This window comes from Grus americana, chromosome 31 (genome assembly GCF_028858705.1).
Source record: "Grus americana isolate bGruAme1 chromosome 31, bGruAme1.mat, whole genome shotgun sequence".
Taxonomy (NCBI): Eukaryota; Metazoa; Chordata; class Aves; order Gruiformes; family Gruidae; genus Grus; species Grus americana.
In genome coordinates, this window is record NC_072882.1 from 2,524,697 (window position 1) to 2,546,702 (window position 22,006).

At 48.2% G+C, this 22,006-nt stretch overlaps 4 protein-coding genes across 10 annotated transcripts in view; 1 reads left to right on the forward strand and 3 right to left on the reverse strand.

Annotated features, from left to right (window-relative positions):
* Positions 1 to 273: 273 nt before the first annotated feature.
* On the reverse strand, positions 274 to 4,897 carry TMPRSS12 (transmembrane serine protease 12). Its single transcript, XM_054806868.1, has 5 exons — positions 4,801 to 4,897; positions 4,183 to 4,381; positions 2,467 to 2,735; positions 1,534 to 1,676; positions 274 to 542 (listed from the first exon to the last, which is right to left on the reverse strand). The coding sequence occupies exons 1-5, from the start codon at positions 4,895 to 4,897 to the stop codon at positions 297 to 299; spliced, it is 954 nt and encodes a 317-aa protein (XP_054662843.1). The 3' UTR covers positions 274 to 296.
* A 42-nt stretch (positions 4,898 to 4,939) lies between these two features.
* Positions 4,940 to 22,006, forward strand: part of SCN8A (sodium voltage-gated channel alpha subunit 8) — a 71,114-nt gene continuing 54,047 nt past the window's right edge. For 2 of the 7 annotated variants that reach the window (XM_054806859.1, XM_054806858.1), the window contains exon 1: positions 15,691 to 15,834. The gene's annotated coding sequence lies outside the window, so the exon portion shown is untranslated. Of the gene's footprint in view, positions 5,079 to 15,291; positions 15,486 to 15,690; positions 15,835 to 16,729; positions 16,843 to 17,133; positions 17,173 to 22,006 lie in introns of those variants that run through there. The other 5 variants (XM_054806860.1, XM_054806861.1, XM_054806864.1 and 2 more) reach the window with 5 other exon arrangements.
* LOC129197987 (putative methyltransferase-like protein 7A) lies at positions 5,002 to 7,738 on the reverse strand. The gene is made up of 2 exons (XM_054806869.1): positions 6,860 to 7,738; positions 5,002 to 5,929 (listed from the first exon to the last, which is right to left on the reverse strand). The coding sequence occupies exons 1-2, from the start codon at positions 7,367 to 7,369 to the stop codon at positions 5,693 to 5,695; spliced, it is 747 nt and encodes a 248-aa protein (XP_054662844.1). The 5' UTR covers positions 7,370 to 7,738; the 3' UTR covers positions 5,002 to 5,692.
* On the reverse strand, positions 8,000 to 11,805 carry LOC129197988 (putative methyltransferase-like protein 7A). The gene is made up of 2 exons (XM_054806871.1): positions 11,240 to 11,805; positions 8,000 to 9,842 (listed from the first exon to the last, which is right to left on the reverse strand). The coding sequence occupies exons 1-2, from the start codon at positions 11,732 to 11,734 to the stop codon at positions 9,606 to 9,608; spliced, it is 732 nt and encodes a 243-aa protein (XP_054662846.1). The 5' UTR covers positions 11,735 to 11,805; the 3' UTR covers positions 8,000 to 9,605.

A 22,006-nucleotide genomic window follows, 5' to 3' on the forward strand; every position in this document is an offset into this window, starting at 1 on the left:
TGGGCTCCTGATAGCTGGGAAAGCACAGAAATGGGGAAGGAAAAGAGTATTTTCAGTTGGTTACATTGCTATATTCAATCTCATTCTTAGGATCAAGGCTGTTTTCATTTCTGCTACTGCTAGTACAGATATCGAAGGCAGAAAACAAAAAAGATAACGCAATTGCAAACATGACTTCTAAAAAATAAGTGTATGTTCTTTGGCTCTTAGATTTATTCTGAAACAGGAGTTAGCCTCTTTTCACAGTTCTAAAGGCGGACCAAACCTCCACACCGAGGACACAGTGGTTTGTCCCTTCAGAAAGTCTGCACAAGTACGGTATGTATCACCGTCAGAAGGATGGGAAGTGTAACGCTCATGGGGTTCACAGCCTCACTGCTCAACAGCAGTTCAGATTTTATCCATCTTCTGTATTGAGACAAACGGACATAGATCCCAGGAAAGTTTGGCCGGCCACAGCCAAGTCCGAAACTCGCGATCCCTATCAGATAGTATTTGTTGGTACTAGGATGGTAGCACGCTAAAGGTCCACCGCTGTCTCCCTGCAAATAAATATAAAACACTAGTAACATACATTTCCTTCCAGGAAATAACGTGGAATTAAGTCAGTAATGCATCCACTTTTTGTATTAACTTTTTTGCATCAGCTAAGTTAAGTGGACAGTAACGACGACAGTAATAGGTGGATAGCAGTACAGGCAAACTGAGGTAAAACTCGGGGATGCTGGGTGATACTAACTCGAGTAGAATAGCATTTCATTTCAGTGTCAGAACGAAAGTTCTGCTGTTTTTCTTTCTGCACCTTTTCATGCCAAGGCTCATCTCCCTAAACTTTCTTACTCAACAGTTAATACTGACAATATATTGTCTACACAGTGGATGAGCACCAAGAAACACAGCAATGAATACAGAGCTCTGAGTCTTTGCTATGTCACCTCCCTACATGCTGAGGAAACAGGAAGTGCATTAGACAAAGTACTTACAGACACCTTATGAGATTTAATTATAAATGTCTCTTTCGCATCCTGGCACTTTTGACCTGAGAATTGTCTTCCGAGAGAGAGATACTGATTGCTCAGCACTTAAATAAAAATCCTGCCATATCACTGAACCGTATCCCTTTCAGTGCTGCTGCTCTCTTTCAAAGCACAAAGCTGGGCAAGGTGCTTGTATGCTTCGCACGTGCAATAGGTACAGTGATAGGTGTGTGCATGCACACGTGTTTGTGTAATGTATCAGTGAGTGACATCATTGTGGCAAGTGGCGTATAAATACAAATGTGTCTGTGATCTTTCTCCTTGTCTTTAGAGTATCACTGAATTCTTTGTGTATGTTTTTGAGATGTTTTGTTCTTTGCAATCACCATCTCTCCTGTCTATTTATGATGCTGTTTCTGCAGTTCGACATGCTTTCTTTAGTATTTGTGCCATTTTAATGAGTTATGCTACGACTGCCAGTCATCACAATGCCCTGAGACTCGGGCTGGAGGGTTTCCACAGTAGCAGGTCAGGCACCGTGTTCATTCATTCCTACCTGACAGGTATCGGTGCCTCCTGATCGAGAGCCAGCACAAATCATGTTGGTGTTAACCAGACCTCCGTACGCGTCAGAGCTGTTACAGACGCTAGAAGGAATGATTTCCACTTGTGCTTCCTTTAACACAGACGAAGTTTTACCTGTAATGGAAGACAGCACACAGAAAGGTAAAATACTTACGCTGTTGTGTGTAGCAATGCTTACTGGCTCTTTTTTTCCTGTTTAGCTAGCTAAGCACGTTTCTATACATGCTTAGGCACGTACGTAATACAGATTGTGCCTGCTTCTAATGGATTTAAATTTACGTGGGTTAAGGATTTGCAGACTTGGATCTGATGTAGTTTTTGCAATTGTTATTCGGAAGAAACATCGATGATAACAGTACTGCACTAGCCTTGCTCACAGCGTCAGAGGTGACTTATCAAACAAGCGTACGCAGCCCCAGCTGTCCTTCAGAGTTCCACACAGGAGAGATGCACCCCACCAACTGACATCGTATCAGTATGTAGTCATTGTGAGGAAGAGAGAATTTGAGGGAGTGCAGGAATTTGTCAAATACACGGGGACCCCTAGGCTCACAATGCCCAGCATCGGAATTGTTGGTTTTCAATAAAAGCCTATTCCTAGCAGACAACGTTGAGTAGCTGTACCATGAATCTGAAAGGCAGGCTCGTTTATTTTCCTTTTTTCGTGTTATACATGGAAGAAAGGCAAGAGAATGTATGCCTTTGGTTACACCTGTGTAGATCTAATCTGCTTCGAACGGAAAAAATACTGAAAGCAGATACTCGGTTGCGGAAGGATTTATCGACATCGCGTGAGAGACTATAACCTGGACAAATTCGGTTCTCTCAGTGAGCCTGAGGGACTGGAACCCGATTATTAGTTCTGTGGCTTGTACCTTGATCAACAACACAAGCAAACTTTTACCTTTTTCTGCTGTACGTCCCCAACCACTTATAAAACATTCTGTTTCGTTGTCAATGTAGGGGTAAAGGTGGGCAGGTAAGCAGATGGGCTGAATATAGTCACTGTAGCATACGGCGGGGTCAAGTTGAAATAACGCAATGTCATTTTCAAATGTTTCTCTCTTGAATTCTGGGTGCACAGTGATGCTTCTTATATTTCTTTTTACTGCATGTTCGCCGTGTTTCCAAAGGTTATGCACGCCCAAAACAGCTCTCCAGGAACTTGGGTCCCTAAGAGAGAATCCATCTGTTCTTTACAATTGGGTTAAATAAATTTCTCGAAGACGGTCTTTTAACCGGTCATTTTACTGTTGGCTTATGCGCCATATACATTGAAAATTCTGTAGTAAATATTTTCTGGAACAAATTTGGCTAATTACCATTTTGTCCGTTTTGAACCCTCAGTTTCCCTAAAGCTGGTTATGGCTGTTAAGAAAAATTCAGATTAACAATTTAAGCTGATACTCAGATTTTTCTTCCCACCCCCATCACAGCAGAGGCCACTCAGGAGATATTCTTTTGAAAAAAGATTAAAAAAAAAGGATTTATTTTGCAGAAAGGAAGTAGGCTTATACCCACAATGCTTATAAAGACCGTGCTTTACCTAGATTTGGGAAATCCAATCAATAGAAGTTACAAATAATGAATATCAAGATTAAATTTAGAAATAGGGCCAGGGTCATTCAGACCTGATCGCTGTTCAAGTATGTCGAAAAAAATCTTCTCTGATATTAAGTAGGAATTGAATCTGGCCTGTGATGAGCAAAAGGCAAGCTATAAAATTCAGATAAACCTCCAAAATTCCCCAGACTGTAAGATAAAAATTTATTATTTCTGATATAATGCCTCTCTAAATTAACATTTGTAAAAGTGCATTTAAAGAAACAAGGAGCTGATCTAACGAAGTCCTGATAAATGACAAAATTCCAAAGTTCAGAGATTTTTACAGTTCAGTTGCCCTCGGGTCATGGTTATGTCAACACGGCTCATACCAACTTGCACAAACAGATCTTGCAACTGCAACTACGTTAAAGACTACAGAAAAGGCAGCAGTGATCAGACAGCTGAAATGCAGCAGAATTGCTGTAAGTGCAATTAAAAGGCCTGTTCTAAGGAGTGGTTTTACCATATCGTCCACCAAAAAAAGAAAAAAGTAGTTAAGTGCCAAATTGTTGGTTCTGTTAAACAAGAAAAAATGGAAGTAGCGTTAAAACTAATGGATTGTGATTATTAATCAGAAAAACTAAAGCTCCATGGAAAAAAAAAAAAAGCCCCCAACCTAACAAAAATGTCATCTAGATCAAACCCAAACCCTTTCTCAACAGGAACGAAGGTTGTTCAGAAGTGATACGTCACAAATGCGTATCCAAGACACCTTGATGTTGACTCATGAAGATGTAACCTTCCATCCCGGGCTGGGCTGGCGGCCGTTGCCACACATCATTACAGCAAAGGTGACAAAGGGACAGTCCTTGGAGCCAGGACCGGTCCCTCCTATGGGGCGTATCAGTGAGCAAGAGCCGCATAGTTTGGGTCTGCTCCTTGGTTCTGCGCTACAACGTGGTCTGTGTGTGTCCACTGATTTGCCTCTTGTTCAGGGGTACCACGGGCGACGCTTTGCTGATCTACTACGCTCCCCTCATGCTTAATAAAAAGCGGTATTAGCATGAATACATACGTCCTTCCTGTAACGCAGTGGCCAGCGGTAATTACTGAATTCTTATTAACTAGCACTCCGCCACAAACGTGTGCAAACTGCACGCCAGCCTGGTGAACCTGGAGGCTGACGGACCACGGCCATGCTCCAGCTCGAGCGTCGCCTCCACCTATGATCCGGGATCCCGAGATGCCGCCCAAGAGCGGCCGCTGTCCGCACTCTGCAAAACAGAACAGTCTGTTATATTGTTCAAACTGGAAAATGGAGCTTTTGGTGCACTAGCAGCATTTGGGGTTTGTGTTTTGGTTTTGTTTTGATGTACAGTGCTACTTGCTGCAGGACTTTGATGTTTGCAGCTGGAGCCCAGCGTCTGGAGATCCTGGGACTGCGCGTATGTCACCTGGTTACATGCCTATGTCTTGTGTACGGATTTATTCTGTACATTGAGGGTAAGCGGGTTCCAGTCACCACTGCTTTAGAAGTTCATCTGATTTAGGTGGTGCAGGTGAAGTTTTCCCTGTGAGGCGCCGTGGGACACCACAGCCCGTCCCTCTGCCCCCTCCCCGCCTGCCCCCTCAGGCCCTTCAACCGCCCGCCACGGCCCTTCCCACACCCGCCGCCGCGGCAGAGCCACGGTACCCTCGGTGGAGGTCTGCGGGGCCGCGGAGCCGGGCAGGGAGCCCGCCAGGAGCGGCAGCAGCAGCAGCAGCACCGCGCCGGGCCGCCCCCGCCGCATCCTCCGTCGAAGGGACAAAATGGCGGTGGGACCGGCCCGGCGCGCGGGGGCGCTGCTAACGGCGGCTGAGGCGGCGGCTCTCAAAGAAACTTCCCCAGCGCGTAACGTTAAACACGGATCGTTTAATGCTCCGGTGGCGAACAGCGTTAGAACCCATTACTGCGCAGGGGCGGGCAGCCAAGTGAGTGAGAGACTTCGGTAAATGCGATGCGGGGAGGCGGGGTGGGCGCCGCCGTCCCCTCCCCTCACACCCGTCTGTTCTACGTGAACGCTCGGGACCGAGCAGAGCGCTCGGGTCGTGTTTGCTGGTTGCGGGAGGCCGGAACGTGAACCGGGGAGAGGGGAGTGGGGAGCGGGCAGCGGGCCGAGCCCAGCGCTGGCCCACAAGGGCTCGCCGAGCCCCGGCTGTCTGGCTTCCTCCCAGCGCGGGGAACACCAACACCTGGAGGAATTTCTTCCCAGAGTCAACCAGACACAGGCAGAACTTCCCTTGAGTTAATACTTTTTTTTTTCCTTCTGCCTGCTGGGCTGTTTCGCATTCTGCGGCCTCCTGGGATCCTTCGCAGGCTGTGCTGGGCGCTGGTGAGGCACGGCCAGCAGCACGAGGGCTCCAACGGTGTTTAGAAAAACTGACCCTCTCTTCTCGTTGGATGTTTGAATCAGAAGCAAAATTAAAGTCCTTCACCGCGTTACCTAGATTTGGACGTCTGGATTAGCCTGTGCTGTGCTGTTTGTGTTAATTATGCCAAGGGATTTCTGTGGGGCAGGGGAGAAGGCCTGGCAGGGCGGTGTGAGTTACTTCACAGCAAACCCGATGATGTGAGGCTGAATGGGCGTCCAGGGCAGCGCTATGCTGGTGTGTTGTAAGCTCAGCTCCGAGAAGTTGGCCTGTTCGAGATTCTTCCATATCTCTCTCGTTAGGCAGCACCCAGCAAAGACGAGTTTCCAAGTCGGATAGCAGATCTGCTGCCAAAAATACTTCCAGCTGGAACGATCAGCAGCCACGTGCTCCAAGAAATAGAAAGCGCCTCCCTGGGGAAAACAAAGTCATCTTACAGAGCTGCTGCAGGCGCTGGGGTTACACCAAACTCCCTCCATACCACCTCCTCTCAAATACCGACCGGTGCAGGTGCGGTTTGCTCGCTCATCAGTATTCTCCCAGCCCTTCCCTGCCCGCTTTCTGCTTTAGTGGTGTCAGTTGGAATTAATGTAAGCAGGAAACTTGGAGAGATTGAAAATGCCTCTTTAAAAAGTGTGAAGGATGTACTTATTTGATCCCTCTTTTATTATAGTAACAGTTTGTTGTCTTTTTTGTTTCAATTACAGTTCCTAGCATGTCATTTCTTTGGAAGGAAACTAAGAGAAATTTATAAATCCTACTCAAACTCATCAGTTTTTGACAACCCAGAGGATTCTCTTGAAAATGCCATTTTAAAGGCTGAAAATCTGTTGCAAAAATACCCCAACAAAACAGCCTTTTTTAATCTTTAGCTTGATTAGTATACTACAGGGAATGAAGGCATTTAATTAGACTGGTTTAGTCATACAGGTAGATCAGCCCCACTTCTAAGAGGCTGGAGCAGATTATTTAACATGCAGACTTTCAGTCTTGATCAGAGCTTCCCACCCAGCAAAAATCTGGTGTGTGTGGGGAGGGACAACATGGGAACCAGTTCTGCTTTAAACGATGCACTGTAATTACTTACAAAATTAGTGGCAGTTCTAGTTAGCAGACTTACTTTTAGGGTTTTACTTTTAAGAATAGGACAGACTGACCAGTACGCTGCTACAGCTTTGCACCATTTAGCAGTGCAAAGTGGTTGTAGGGAAATAAATTGGGTCTGGTTTGTAAGCTCAAAACCAACCTTTTTTTTTTTTTTTTTTTTTTTTACTTTTCTTTTAGAGCAGTGCCTCTGGAATAGATGATAAAGGCAATAACAAAACTTCTAATCAGATACTCACTGGCCTGAGCACTCGCAGTACCTCCTTCAGGGTGTCGTTCACGCTGTGCACGGAGCAGAGGACCAAGGTGCAGATGACGGCATCCACGGAACCGCTGGGCACCTGGCGCAGGTCTTCTCCTGCAGCTACTAGGAATTGCTCGTAGTGGACATGCTGGTTTTTGTTCATGCTTCTCAAAAGGCCTTGCTGGAAGTTGGGGTTTATGTCAGTGCATGTGACTTTGCAGCCTGGTGGGTAGAACTGGAAGTTAGCACCGTTGCCGGTCCCGATCTCCAACAGCCTCAGCTCTCCTGAGGGGCTGGTGAAGTCAGGTAAATTACGAAATAGCTCCTGCTTCTGCTTCTTTGCTTTCCTTTCGTGAATTGCACAAATCTTCTCTAAGAAGAAAGGAAAAAATATCTTCTTACAGAAAGGCTCCCATATGCCCAGGAACGAAAGTAGGTAGATGGGCATGGCAAGCAGCGCGAGGCAGGCACGGAGGAAGAGGATGCTGGCCTCTGTCATTTCCATCGTGGGGCAGAGGATCCGTACTGAGCAAAACTAGTTCTTCTGTCTATTAGAGCCCTTGGAATTCAGGCAGAGCTGCGTCCATGTGCTTGCCGTGTTCCTCTTGAAGTATATTCAGCTCCTTGGATTGATCTGGTAGACTTTTCTCTAAAGCTGATTTTAAAGTCCGGTCACAGGCAAGGAAGGGAAAAGCAGGACTGCATACCAAGCAGTTACCGTAGTGTCCCAGCTCTGGGCAGAAGAGGAGCTGCCAGTCTGTTACATAACCTGGAGAAACTGGGCAGTACAAGTTTGTATGTAACCACTGGCAAAATGTTATCAGCCGTCCTAATTTGGTGTTCAGCAGTCTCAGGTTACAGTTCATGTCTCTTAAAGCCACCCTACGATGTCTTTAGTGAGCTGAAGGAAACTAATCTGAACTCTGGATTTGCTGGAGGCGTTTCATTGAGAGCTCGATTAACGTTTCAGTTCAAGCGCATTTGTTTAGGAGTTAATTTAGCACCCCGTTGTAAGTCGCTGGATGAGCTAGTCAGCTCCTTGCTCTGTGCTCTCTCTGCAACAGCAGTTTCCAGTCTTTCCACTTTGTGGACACTTAAAATAGTTTGGTATGCGCATATGGGCTCCTTTGCAGTGAATGAGCTTGCTTTTCTTAGTTATCTTTCAGACCATTGATGGGAATTGTGCAACAGAGATAAAACAATTTATTTATTCAGTAATTGCTGCATACAGTATACAGCTTGGTTTTATTAACTTCCTAAGCTTGTGTCAACAATGAACGGTCTGTTCTATGCTAAATGCATTCTGAAAAACTTTTTCGACTTTGCAGTCACCAGAGCTTTTTCAGTGGACTTGCTAGCAGTGTGGATTAGCCACTAGCATTTAATTGCTCTGCTCCAGGTGAGCCTGGGCTAGGGAAAGGAGGACCTAAGGTCCCTGTTAAAGGCAGTTCTGTTGTGACTTGCACTGGAGAGCTTTGGTTTTCTGTTGAGTGATAGGTAGTCCCGTTGTCCGCTGAGTTACCTCCTCCCTCTAGTGGTAATAAAGCAAATAGAAAATCCAGCATATGGCGGCATCCTTATTAGACTGCTTGACTAACGAACTCTGTTCTCGTACCTTAATACCTCCACCTTGTGGCAACTACGTTAGAGAAACAAATTTGAACAACGGGATTTACTTTCTGTGTAGACCAGTTGGATGTGTATGGAGCACAAAATAGAGACATTAATGCATTATTTTCTCATAAATATAATCTGTACCAGGTTTTAATTCCTTGCTGCTGTATTGCAGGAAATTGTAGAAAAGGTTAAACAGCGGCCAAGAGAGCAGCACCTTCTCTTGGTGTCCTAGGGGAGTTTAACTGGCAAACATTTCTAATGAAACTCCTGGCTTTTAAGAGAGACCTCTTTAAGGTGTGATCTAGATTGGAGGGAGAGTAGAAAATGAAGAATTTAGGCACAGGTAAAACATGTTAGTAGAGCGTGACAAAAGGCACTAAGGATGTGGCTGATGTGTCTTACAGTGGAGATGAGTTTTCTGCCATCTGATTTAACAAATGCCAATTTTCTCCCAGTGTAAAGAGAAGTTCTGGTTTTTGCTTTGTGTGTAGCCATTTCAAGTTAAATCTATGCTTCAGCATCTAATGGCCAGTGAGAACCGTGCCTAGTGAACTGGGGCTGTAAGGAGCACTTCCCTCAATAAACAAGAGTCCTGTCAGGGAGGACTGTACCGGCACGGGCAAATGAACGCCTGCTCGTAAATGTGTTTCATAATGGGAAGACTGAAATGAAAATGCTCGTACTGATGCCATATCTATTATGCATGTGTTCTGTATCGGAAACCTTAGAGGTTGGGTATTATTCCCTGCCCTTAGAAAAACGTTAGCCCTCTGTGGTTGCTTGCATGTATCTTCTGTTCCCTTTCCTCCCTCTCCCCCTTCTCAACTCTCGAAGATGCTGCCTCCTCCTTTATTTTGTATCGGACTGAAACATGTTGTCTAGACTTCTTTCCCCTTTGCTGGGTCCCTGTGCAGCAGCTCTATTGCAGAGCTCTATCCACAAAGCCTATCTAACGACTGTGATTCCCAGTTTGAATGTGCTCTGGATGCTCAGGAAGTTTTCCATACTTTTATTCTGGGTAGCCAGCTGCTGTATATGGGCTGACCGTAAGGGTGAAAAACCTTCTATAAAGCATGAAGGGAGTACTGAAGGGAGGTCCCGTGTCCCGCAGTGCTCACGGTCATTTATTTTACTGCATACCCAATGATATGAGGACTCGTAGGAATCCAGTAAGGTGTGACATGAATGCGCCTCAAATTCAGTTCTGAGAAATTAGTTTTCTCCAACTCCTTCTGTGTCTCTCTGCTCAAGGAACACCCATCTCCGAAATACTTCCAGACTGGGTCACACACCTTTTGCCAAAAGTAGGTCCAACTGGAATGATCTGCAGCCACATGCTCCAAGAAGTAGAAAGCTCCACCCTGCAAAACAGTGCCGTGAAAAAAAAAAAAAAAAATTAAAAGGACTCAGGGTTTTATTTTTGCATATTGGTAATCGCACTGCCTTTTATCACCTCTCTGAAGAGCAGCCCCCTTTCCCAGGGGCACGCTAGATTCATGTTTGTTTTGAACTGTGAAGTCTCTAAAAGTGCCTCCCGTTGGGTTTTCGTTGAAGGGGGTGGGTTTTGCTGGCTGACCACGTGTTTACTGCTAGGCACGATTTCGGGTTGTGCGAGGGGCAGTATGGCCTGATGGCAGGAACTGCTGCTGCCGCCAGGTTTTTGTCTCTGCCTTGGATGATCTTGGACAAACCACTTCAACTTCCTTGTCTTTCAGCTTTTCTCGTCTGAGAGGTGTGAATAAACAATTTCCTCACCCTACATACCAGCAAGGAAAAGAGTTTATTTCTTAGTGTTTATAAACCATGTGAGAGCGCTTTAGCGAGCGGAAACCTAGTGTCCCAGGGCGAGAGGCTACAGTCAGTATATGTGGTGCCTAAGTTTTGTTATTGGCAGTCTTGTGAACCCTATCAATGTCTTCCCGTGTTTATAAATAACAGATAAAAAGCAAATTTAGTATTGTAAGCAAAACTTCCCTATCAAACTTATGCAGTGGAGCCAAACGGAATTAAGTTTAATTTAAACTCTTCCCCAGTTATTCTAAAAAGCATTGGAGAAAAAAAAGCATTGGAAAAGCAGTGTGAGAATGTGTCACAGATTACAATGAAAATACTTGCTTTAGGTGGACAAGTTTTAAAGATAAGAGAATCGCTAGAGAATACACACTGCAACTATGAACTGAAATTGTTGTTAATAATTTACCTGTGTGACAATGCACATCCCTTCCTGCTTCCCTCCCTTTATTCCACCATGGTACTGTGGTAATTCTGCTTATCCAGGACTGCTCTGCTCCTCCTGGTTCCCGGCACCTCTGGGTTGTGTTTTGGGCAGGGTTTTTGGGGGGTTTTTTCCCTCTCTTTTTTTTTTGTTTTGCTTTCTGAAACACCTTTGGCCTTGGAGCTTTTGCAGGTTGCCCAGCTGCAAGTGCGGGAGCCAGGCTGCCCGGATTGAGTAGCTGTGGCTCTCACTTGCCCGGGCAATCGGCACCACCTCGCAGGGACTCCAAACCTTCTGCGTGCGTGGAGCACAGCAGTCGTGCCAAGGGGGAAGGGAGGAAGCAGGCTGTGCTGGTTCTTTCTGCTGCGGGTGAAGCAGCGCAACAGAAAATCACTTGTGAGTGGACAAGTGGGTATGACGGTTGATTATAAACTCTTGGCCTGGTGCAGGTGATTACATTTATCTTGTAGGGCAGTCCACACAACTTGGCTTATCACGACACAAACTGGCATCCCCGGTCTCCTTCGCGCTGCCCCAGCTTACCAGCCTCAGCACTCGTAAAACCTCCATCAGGACTTTCTTGATGTTGGTCACGGAGCACAGCACTAAGGTGCACACCACCACGTCCACGGTGCCGTCCCGTATTTGATGCAGATCCTCGCCAGAGGCAACCATCAAATGTTCAAGCTTAAGGTGCCGGTTCTCTGAGAGGCTCTTGAGGAGAAACTTTCTGAAATTGGGATTAGGGTCGGTGCACGTCAGCCAGCAGCCTGGTGGGTAGAACTGGAAATTGGTGCCAGTGCCTGTGCCGATTTCCAGCAACAGGAGCTGGCCCGAAGGGCCGGCAAATTTTCTTAAGCTGCTGAACAGCTCTCGTTTCTGCTTGTAGACCTTATGGTTGTAGATGGGCGCTACCTTGGCCATGATATATGGGAAGACTTTCTTATAGAAGGAGTCCCATAAGCCCAGGCAGGCAAGAACATGGATGGGCAAGAGGAGGAGCTGGATGCATCGCTGGAGGAAGGGGACGAGCTCCATCCCCGCAGGCGGCTTGGAGCAGGGGTGGCTGTTAGCACCCTGCCCCGCACACTCTGCCTGCTCTGCGGCCATTGCTGCTGCCAGGGCCACCTCTGAACCGGATGTGTACGTCCGTCTGTCTGGCTGTCCGTCTGGCCGGGCGCCAAGCGCCCGCTTAAAGCGGCAGCACCGCGGTTGTGCAGAACTGCCGGGAGCGCCTGAGCGGGAGGGGAGAGCAAGAGCAAGCTCTTCCGAGCTGTCCAGCCTCACACAGCGAGCGTGCACGGCTGTGTGTACTTGTTCGTGTGTAAGTTGTTTCGAATTTATTGCCTGTCTGTAAACATTTAACTGGATTGAATCTGAAAGCTCGGATCCTGCCTGCCTTGAGCCTGTTATCTGGGAGAAACAACCGCTCCAAACCCCATGAGTGTTTTGCTTATCAGTTTTGTGACTGCTGTATCATCACACCTCTGACCAGCCGTAATATGGTGTGCGGTGCACGCTCACCGTACCTCTCGCCTCTCCCAGCAACTTGCAGGTTTAGATACTGGCTCATCTTATAGGCAATACAGAACATCAAGTTCTTAGCAGCCTTCCAGCACCTACAGGGGCTCCAGGAAAGCTGGAGAGGGGCTGGTGACAAGGGCAGGGAGTGACAGGCCAAGGGGAATGGCCTGAAGCTGCAGGAGGGGAGATGGAGATGGGATGTGAGGCAGAAATCCTTCCCTGTGAGGGTGCTGAGGCCCTGGCACAGGGTGCCCAGAGAAGCTGTGGCTGCCCCTGGCTCCCTGGCAGTGTTCAAGGCCAGGTTGGATGGGGCTTTGGGCAACCTGGGCTAGTGGAGGGTGTCCCTGCCCGTGGCAGGGGTGGCACTGGATGGGCTGGGAGGTCCCTTCAACCCAAACCATTCTATGGCTCTGTGCTTCTAACATCATAATGTGTAACAAAAGCATTGCACTCACGATAACTGAGAAGTCTTTTAGACCATAGCAATCTCTCTGGCTATCCACATGTAACAACCTGTTTAAATTCCAGCTACTAAACTTTGTTTAGCTTCAGTTGGCCTGCATGGTGCCTGTCACAGCAAAGGTACGCTGTCACCTGGTTGTCAGGACGGAAGCTCAGACACCCTGCGCGCGTGGCAGAGTTGTGCGTACGACACATCCCTGTCCACGAAGCCCAGGGACTGACAAGGCAATTCAGAGGTCACTGCACCGAGGGTGAAGGGAGAAGCGAGGGCTGTAATGATGAAATAAGGAAAAGGCAGTATCCTTATCAAGCATATTTTTATTTTTTTATTTTTTTATTTTTTTTTACAGAGCAGCTGTGTGCTCCTTAAAGAGACAGCACAGTGCCAGGTAGTTACTGCCCAGATCAATAATTACAGAATTATCTTGGTTCTGTTGCCTTAGTTCTGGGTAGTTTTGTTCTCTTTCTAACCCGAGGAGGGGGTTTATGGTTTTTATTAGCTTTACTGTTCTGATTACAGGCAAGCAAAACCATTAGCTGGAGTTACAATATTTATCTGCTTTACAAGACAGCATTATTTTGGAAATACTTTCCAACTTGGAGTGTGCTCATTTTCTGAGGATTCCCTTTCTACCTGGAGCAGGGTGATGAACTCGATGGCTCTGAGGGCTGCTCAGAAGGGTGCATGGGGCAGTCTGTGAAAGTGTAACTCTGTACAGGGCTTGTGCAGACCTTCATGCCTCTTACTCTGTCCGAGGCTGTGCCAGGATCACTTAGGTCAATTAGGAACTTTATTTTGGTTTGTTATCATTATTCAACCTCTGAAAGCGTTGACCTATTTATTTCTTGAAGTGCCTTGCTTAAAGATATCTTATACAAATTGTAATAACACCCGTGGGGCCCCAGAGCGTCCTTGAAGTATTTCTGGTGCGTGGCCCACCCCAAAGGGACCCGGCTGCCCACGGTTCCCAGCCGCTCTGGGGGTGCCTTAGTTGGAAGCCCCGGTGTGCCGCTGCATTTCCAGCCGGGGGGGCGGCTTGCCTTGCCGCCTGCCTGGCCCCTTCGGCCAGAGCCGGCAGCTTTGCACTGCGCGCTTCAAGCTGCTGGCGCCGTTAGCTACGTGGAGAAGGTATTTTCTTTTCTTATGTCACCTAACTTTGATGTTTGGACACTTAAACGCTCTGTATTTGGGAGATGCTATCCTGTTTCTTAGCAGTGGATTTCTTTTTCAGTGGATTTTTTTTTTCTATATTTCAGCGTATCTATTTCCACCTATTTCACGCCTGCTGGAAATTTAAGCCTTAGTGAGAACCAAGCTACAGAAGGTCCAGTTTGGACTGAAAATTTCTTGGAATCTGTAGCTTTCTGTAGCAGTTTATTTAATGTGTGTGTAAGCGCTTTTGATTAGTTATGGCTTGAGATATCTACATTTTTTAGGTTGCGTCTGCCCTTGTGTTACAGTAGGGTAGTCCCATAAAAGTCAGCGATGTAAAGTGAGGGCAGATTTAGTTCCTGTGTCATTTTTAAGCAAGATAAATGAGTTCTCCAGCACAGTGCTGTGTCCTGCTAGCTTGTCTGCTCAGCACACAACTCCTAAAGCTCTGCTCAGAGGACGACGATTTAAAAGTCGGTGAAGAGGGTATTTCTGCAAGGTGGATTTTTTTTTTTTTCCCCTAAACCAGCAACCTAATACAGCGTTTCAGGTTGTTCTTTCAGCAACACAGGCACAGTCTTATTGAGAACAAGAACTACGTAGCAATAAAAATTGATCCTAAAATTGCAGTTATAAATTATAGGCATAACACTATAGGCATAAATTCCATGTATAAAGGAGGAGTTGTCTCTCTTAAGGGTAACTTGGATCAATTATTAGTAGTCTCTTATTCGCTATATTACTGGAAAAAAACAGAAATCTGCGTATATGATGGGGTTGTAGCTGAGGACACTATTCCGTGGGAAGACTTCCACCTCCTTAGCGAGCTGCCGGGCACTGGGGAGCTCCACTGCTCCCCGAGGAACCCGCCAGGTGCCAAGGAAGGACCTTGGAGAGGAGATGTTATAGCCCTGGTCGCAGTTAGAAGGAAGAAGCTAATATAGTGCCTAGGTCTACCGGACAAAGAGCACCACTGCATATATGGATGACATAAATGGCATTTTGGCACTTTTTTGTTTCCTTTGTAAAATCTTACTGTTTCCAGATAGTCCAGGGATGAGGTCACGGCGCTGGTCTTGGTGATGCGATCTGCGACGTGCGTGGTTGTTTGAAGTTTTAGCTTATCCTGAAACTGTAAGAAAAACAAAAAGAAGGAACAGTGTTTGGCTGATACAAAGTTTTCCTTTTGCTCTGTCACACTCTGCCTGTGTTCCAGACTTGTGCACCGATTTCTGAAGTCTGTTCCGCATGGACAGTGAATGAGACGGTGGTAAAATGCTGGCCCGAGCAAAGTTTGGCTCTAATAGTGAGAAATTGGTGTTCTTGAGCCACGTTCACCCCCGGGCTGTTTGCACACCCGCCCGTGCAGGAGCCCCCCCCCCGCCCCCGCCCCAAGCAGCGTGGGGTTTTTTCCACCGGCACCGCGATGGTTCCCGGTGTCTCGGACGATCGCGGGGCGGGGGGGGGCCGATGCCGGGAGCTGTGTCTGCGCTCTGAGGTGCCGGTCCGGCCGGGCGGGCCCCGCTCGTCCCTGGGCGGGCGTGAGCACCGGCGGCTCCCCAAAGCTCCGCTCCGCCTGGCCTAGAGCTGAGCCCCTGAACCCGGCGGCAGCGCTCCGGGCGGGGGGCGCCGGGCCACCTCGCCCCCCAGGTAGGGCTCGGCTCCGCAGGCACTCGGGGAAGCGTCTCCTCTTCGGAGCGAGGGCTCCCCGCCGGGCTGTCCCGGCTGCGCGCAGCGGAGCGAGTGGGGGGGAGTGGGGGGTTCCCCGCGCACCCCCCCCCCGGCCGGCAGCCGCGCGGTGCGGGCCCGGGGAGTTTTGCCACGGTCCCTAAGCCCTCTGCCGGCAGGCAGCGGCTGGGCAGGGGGCCGGCACGCCGCGCGGGGGGGGGGCAGCGCAGGCAGCGCACCAAGATGGCGACAACCGCAGTTCCTCCTGCAGCTCCCCCACCTCCGCAGTCCAGCAACGCCTTGCGGGAGACGCGCTAGTGCAGCGGCCACAGTAAGTTGCAGCCCCGGCGCGGGGACCCCGCGGGCCGTGCGGGGGGTGCCCGGGGTCTCCCCGCCTTTGCTCTCCGGATTTTTTTTTTTTTTCCTTCCCCCCAGATTCATGTGTGTCCCCCCCCCCAGCACACACTCTTCCCCCTGCACCCCCACCCGGGCGGGGGCTTTGCCGCAGAGCGATTTTCCGGCAGCTCTTGGCTTGCATGGGGAGCGATCTCTGGTGCGGTCGGGAGCCGGCTGGGGGGGGCAGGGAGAGCCCCCTGCCCCAAACCCGCCTCTTCCAGCGGCTGCGGGGGGGTGGGGGGGGCCTGGGAGCTTTTCCCCTCGCCACCCCTCGGAGGAGAGTTCGCCCCGATGGATGCCCGCACGCCCTGCGCTCAGGGAGGGGGTACCGGGGTGACCCCGCTTCTCTGCCCATCCAACGCCGCCCCCCCCCCGCGCTCCAGCAGCGGCCTGGGTCCGTGGGGCTCCCACGGGTGGGAAAGGTCCATCCGTCCTCTTCCCCCCCGCTCTCAGCTGCAGCCTGAGGCCCCCGTGGGGAAGGGGGGATCGCCAGCCCTCCGGCCGGCTTCTCTGCGGGCCTGGGGTCGGCCTTCCCCGGCTGGGAGGGGGCATCTCCCGCTGCACCCACCCTCGGCCTGGAGCAGCGGGAGCTCCGTCTGGGCCACCTTCTCCATCCTTCTCCCAGGCCCCTAAATTCCGGGCTGTGCTCTTTGTCTGCATTGTGGGGAGGGAGAGAGGAGGGATAATTTGAGTTCTTCTCGGTATCCCTTCCCCCCTCAGCCCTAGCTGCAGAGCTGGTACATCCCTCCGCCACCCCCACCCCCCCTTTTCTCCTACCGTTCAGCATCCCGAGACTCCTGCTGCCAGGGGAGGGGGAGAAGTTGGAGGACAGAGTTTTGTGGGGGAGATGCATGGGGCTTCTTTGAGGTTCCAACCTGACCCAGATGTTGGCATCATGGTTTGTGCTCTTGCTTCCTTCCACCACACAGATTTTGGGGGAGCGGTGAGGGCAGATTTATTTTATTTTATTTTTTTCCTTGCTGGGGAGAGGGAATTGCATGTTCACAAGCTTTTTCTATTAAAAATCTGGGTGTCTTCTTCCCCTCCCCCCCCCCTCCTTTCTGGTGCAAATTATGCCCAGCTGATGTGGGGGTGGGGAAGCTGGAAGAGATGCTCCACAGCAGTGGCTGCAGATGATGCGAGGGAAAGTCTGAAAGTCTGATGGGAAGGGGAATGTGTGCGAGCAGAAAGCCTGTGCGTGAGGGCCAGCGCAGCGAGAGGTAGTCTTCTGTAAGGGGCCTGAGCTGAATTTTGGAGAGGGATCCCCGGTGTGGTAGGTTCAGCCACCGCTGGCTTTCCATGTGTGCCGTGTTGCAGGGGATCGGCATGAGATCCTTGAGGAGTTGGACAGGTGGGGTGGGTTTGTGGGGCCGGTTGTATTTCTGCTGTGTGTTGACATGTACCCTGGCCCTTGTAACACTGCAGCATTCCATCCCCAATGGGAACCCATGACCTGTATGTCCTCATTTCACACTGGGGAAGATTTAATTATGAGGAACGAGGGTGTCGTAGGAGCCCGATTGCCCCCTCCTACCGGTATCTTTAGAGGCAAAAAGGGGGAAAGCATTACATCAGTGGTTTTCTCACGGCTGATGGCTGGCGGTCCTGTTCTGGAGGGAGGGGGCCTGGAAATATTCTTGCATAGGAGCTCTTATTTTTCCGTGCTACGTGACGGCCGCTCTTCTAAAAAGAGATCCCGGTACAGGGCAGGCGGTGTGCCGGCGGCAACCCCAGCGGCGGCTGCCTCGGAGCGCTTCCTTCCACGGGGAGCAGCTCTCGGAGGATGGGGTGGGGTGGGGGTGGTGGTGGGGGAGCGAGTTCCTCTCGCCGTTGCCCCGCGTTTTCCCGTGCGGACGATGTCGTTGCGGTGCTGGAGGTTGCCCCGGCCGGGCGGGTGCTGAAGCGGACAGCTCCCGGGCCCCGCGGCCGCTCCCGGAACCGGGTGTCCCCGGGTGTCCCCCCCCCGGCCCCGGGGCCCATCACCGCCCCTTGGATCGAGCCGTTTCTCGGGGGCAGGGTGCTGTTATGTAAAGTTCGTGAAGCTGTTTGTCAACTATAAATAGCCACCGGTGCTGTAAAGCGACCGGAGAGGTGTTAATGCGTTTTAGAGTAACAAACGAACGGGCAGCGCTCGCGGCAGCCCTCCGTACGGCAATTTTCCGTACAGGTAAAATGCAAGGCCTCTCGGAGCTCGGCTCGTTGTGCTTGCCATCTGCTATGTGTTTAGAAAGTCCCTGTTCTTAGCTTGAGAGATGCTTAAATAAAATGATTAATGACGTGACTGAAGGGCTACTTGATCCTTTTTTACATGTTTCAACACTTCTACAGTGTCATTCATCCTGGGTGAAGGGACCTGGACCTATCACAAATAATTTAATCAGTTATATAAGCTCATACATATGGCTTCTATCTAGATCATGGTATAGATACTCTAGTGCTCAGTGGAACAAGTATAATTATGTGAATATTTTGTGAACAGAGGTGGAAATCTAGGTTTCTAATAAGAAGAGGGAGTGATCGCATGTTGCAAGAAATCGAGCATGGATGTACTTTGATTCTCAGTTAAAGGAGGAGAAGTAAAACAGAAACAAAGCGTCGAGGGAAAATAAAGTAGCTTGAAAATCTAAGTCACGGTATCATCTTCCTCTTTGTTGTTATGTCTGCGTTCATTTGTGGGTTTGCTTGGCTTGTTTAGCATGCTTTTTCATTAAAATGAACTGATACGGCTTTACATATCAATTGGTACTTACTATTTTTCAATGACTGGAGAGGCGATTGGCCGCAGAGGCTGTATGTGACTCCGGGGCATGCCGTGTTCATGCGGTCACATGATTTCCATTCACTATCGATTGCCTTCCTCCCGAAGCGGCTGCAACTGCCATTGACATCAACAAATACACGGGAATCAATAATTTATTGTTGTGCTCAAAGAAATGGTTTGGATTAAAGGAGGTGCGGTAAAATAACAAAACAAAAGCGCTAGAGTTGAGAAGAAGCCTGGGGAAAATAATTTAAGAAACCACAGAGAGGAAATTGTGCGTGATGGCTTATGTTAGTGGTAGTAGAATAGAGAGCTTGTCGTCGTTGGACTATTGGCTTGAATCTAGCGGGGCTCAGAAATAACTAAATGCTCAGACTTTCCCCCTCACGCCCTATTATTTCACTTCCGTGTGGAGTGGGCAGTCGTTAAGCTGGAGAATACAAGTAAAGAAGTGAAGCAGTAAAGATGCTGCTGCAGAGGTGTGTGAAAAATCCTCCTTGACATTAGCTCAGATTCAAGACCAGCTTTTAACACTTCACATGAACTTCTGTCTTATGAAAGACTGTCTTTAAATACTGTCCAAAGTTAGAGTAATTTCTGCCTTCTTTTCCCTCAGTTTTGTCCCATAACAAAGCGTTATTCCTGCCCGATGGAGCACGTCGCCATACGGGATATTTCAAGTAGAAAGAGTAGTCAGCAGGGACTGGACTGGAGCAAAACTGTGAAATAACTCCTTTCTGAAGACAGCCATTTCAAAATGCAAAAATCTGGCTATCTAAGACCTAAAAGTCCCATTCCCATGTTACTCATACTGCTCCTGTGCAACCAGAAAGGTATGAGGGTATAAATACAGTATTCTGAGCAGTTAATTCCAGGAGGATTTAAAAAACCAAAACCCAACAAACAAAAAACTAGTGATGTTTTTCATTGTTGAATTGCATATATCACACTGGGAACTTTGCAGGTAGTGGTTTTCAAGTTACAGACATAAAACGTTCATTGCTAGAGAAGTAGGGAAAAGAAAATATTGAAAATGACTAAAAGCCATCTCCTTTCTCTCTTTTTCTCTTGATACGTACACTTACTTTTACTAGAACTCCCCATATGAATTTGAAAACCAAATAAAATATACACGCACGCGGTTATTCATTTGCGTACGTTTGGGCATGCCTCGAAACCATTCGGCTTGACTCCTGAGGGAGGCGGCGGTGCTTGCTTGGGATCAGAAGCTCCTGCAGCTTGTTGGGGCAAACTCAGCAATATCCGACAGTCTTTGGCCATTGAGATGATATTTCTGGCACTGGGTTGTGAGGAAGGATACCTGAAAAACAGAGCGGTTGAAGCTCATCACCAATAGCTTACGTATCTGTCCCCAGTGCTTCAATTTACCTAATTTTCTGTTCATGGTTAAGGGCGTGCCCAGGCATAAACTCAATTGTTTCTCTCACTAATGCTAGACAAGAATATTGTTATTCTGAAGATAACAGTATTAAAAAGTTGTCTTTATTTCCAGGCATGTTGAGTTCCCAGCAGTTCTGTGGCAATCCAAGAGGTGTCATTGCTCAATATCGTTAAAAATCAGACCCGTTCTAGGGAGGGTAACTCTTAACTAAAGGAGCTTGGCGTTGTAGTTATGAAGGTGCAGAGCCGGATGCCTGATCCTTAGGCCACTTGTGGATTTAATCAACCGTAGTGATTTATTGTGATTTAAGTGATGAACAGGCCCTTCAGTGTGAGATCTAGTTCATCTGAGGGGGGAAAGTACGCTTAGAAACGTGAGGTTGAACAACAAATGCTGCTATTCCGATGGCGTTTCCAGCAGGAGATGACCTTTTTACTGGCTGGCTGGTGAAATGGGTAACAGGATGGTAACGTTAAGACAACTAGGAATAGCTGACATTAGGGGAGAGTGATTTTCGTCTAATCGGATGAGATATGCGTGGGGTGATAAGAAGAGATGAAGACAGCATAACTCAGGCCTGCACGGGTTGTATTCCAGAACATTGCAGAAATTCTGAGATCTGTGTGGTGTAAGAGCAGAGAACTAGGCGGGGGTCGTTTGGTCTCTTCCCTTTCATATTTCTCCGTATTTGTACCGGTTGTAATCATACCACTCAAGAGCTCCACAACACTAAATGAATTCCTCCGCAATTATTGTATAGGATAACTGTCACCTTGCGCCTGTTTTGTGGGTTACCGACAGGGTGACTGAATTGAACAAGGAATTGGAGTTAGCGTCTTAACTATTTCACAAGAACTATTTTGAACAATTCTTTGTTCCGAAGTTAGGCTTTCAAAAGGGGAAGTGGCAGTGCCGTACTTCAGCTCACTTAGTCCGTATGAATCTCCGAGTTCCTCGGCGATAAGTGCAAGTCAGCTTTGAGTAATGGCTAACATCGAGGACTGGAGAGCTGGGGTTAGCTATTTTTAGTTCTTGTAACTTAGTGACATTACAGAAGTCATACTGCTACCGGTAGGGATTGAAAAAGCACGCAGCACTAGCTCTTTAGTTTCTCAGGTTTTTATTAAAGCATCTTTAAATATTAATATGTTTTCTAATGTTTTTTCTGTTGCTTTCGGTTGCTGCTGTGGTTCTCTCTCCTCCCTATGCTTCTATTCGTTGTTTTACCTTTTAGAGGTGTCTGTTCAAGTTCAGTTCTGCCGCTGCTGTTTCAAGAGCATAACCGCTTTCTTGCCCTGGCCGGAGTCTGCCCTTGAGCTCTGCTTAGAGATGAGCGCCCGGGAAACTTCTGCAATCTTTTACAAAAAATGGGCAAAACGACCAGCAACAAAACAATGAATATTGCTTGGGAGTGAAAATATTTCCTCTTCCTTCCACTTTACAGCATCAGATATGATATGAGAGCTTTTCTAAGGGCAAGGCTCCTCCTGCATCTCAGCCAGTTGCGTTGCTGTACCTTTTCATTGATAAAATTGGCCTTTTCTAGACACACGGAACTTACTGCAGATGGAGGAGATCGGCGAGTTCTTCTGAAGGCCGTTTCCAGCCACGGCTTTTCTCACGCATGGATATTTTGGTTTGGCTTGAAGCTTTTTAAGCTGTCATGCAGTAGAATTTCAGAGGGCTGTTCAGCTACGCTCTTTTCCTTTCTGCCTCAACCCTGCACGTTCAAATCAAAAGCCATGTGTGTCTGTGCGGGTTACATAAAAATTCATACGGAAGGGCTCTGTCTCTCGAAGGAACCGAAAGACGTACTGTGAGTGACTGAATCTTGCCAATTAATAAATGAAGAAATGTATTAAAGCGAAGATATTGCCTCAAAAGTGTTTTTTAATTTATTTTGGCAATCAGCTTGAATAATTTATTAGAATACTTCATAATGTA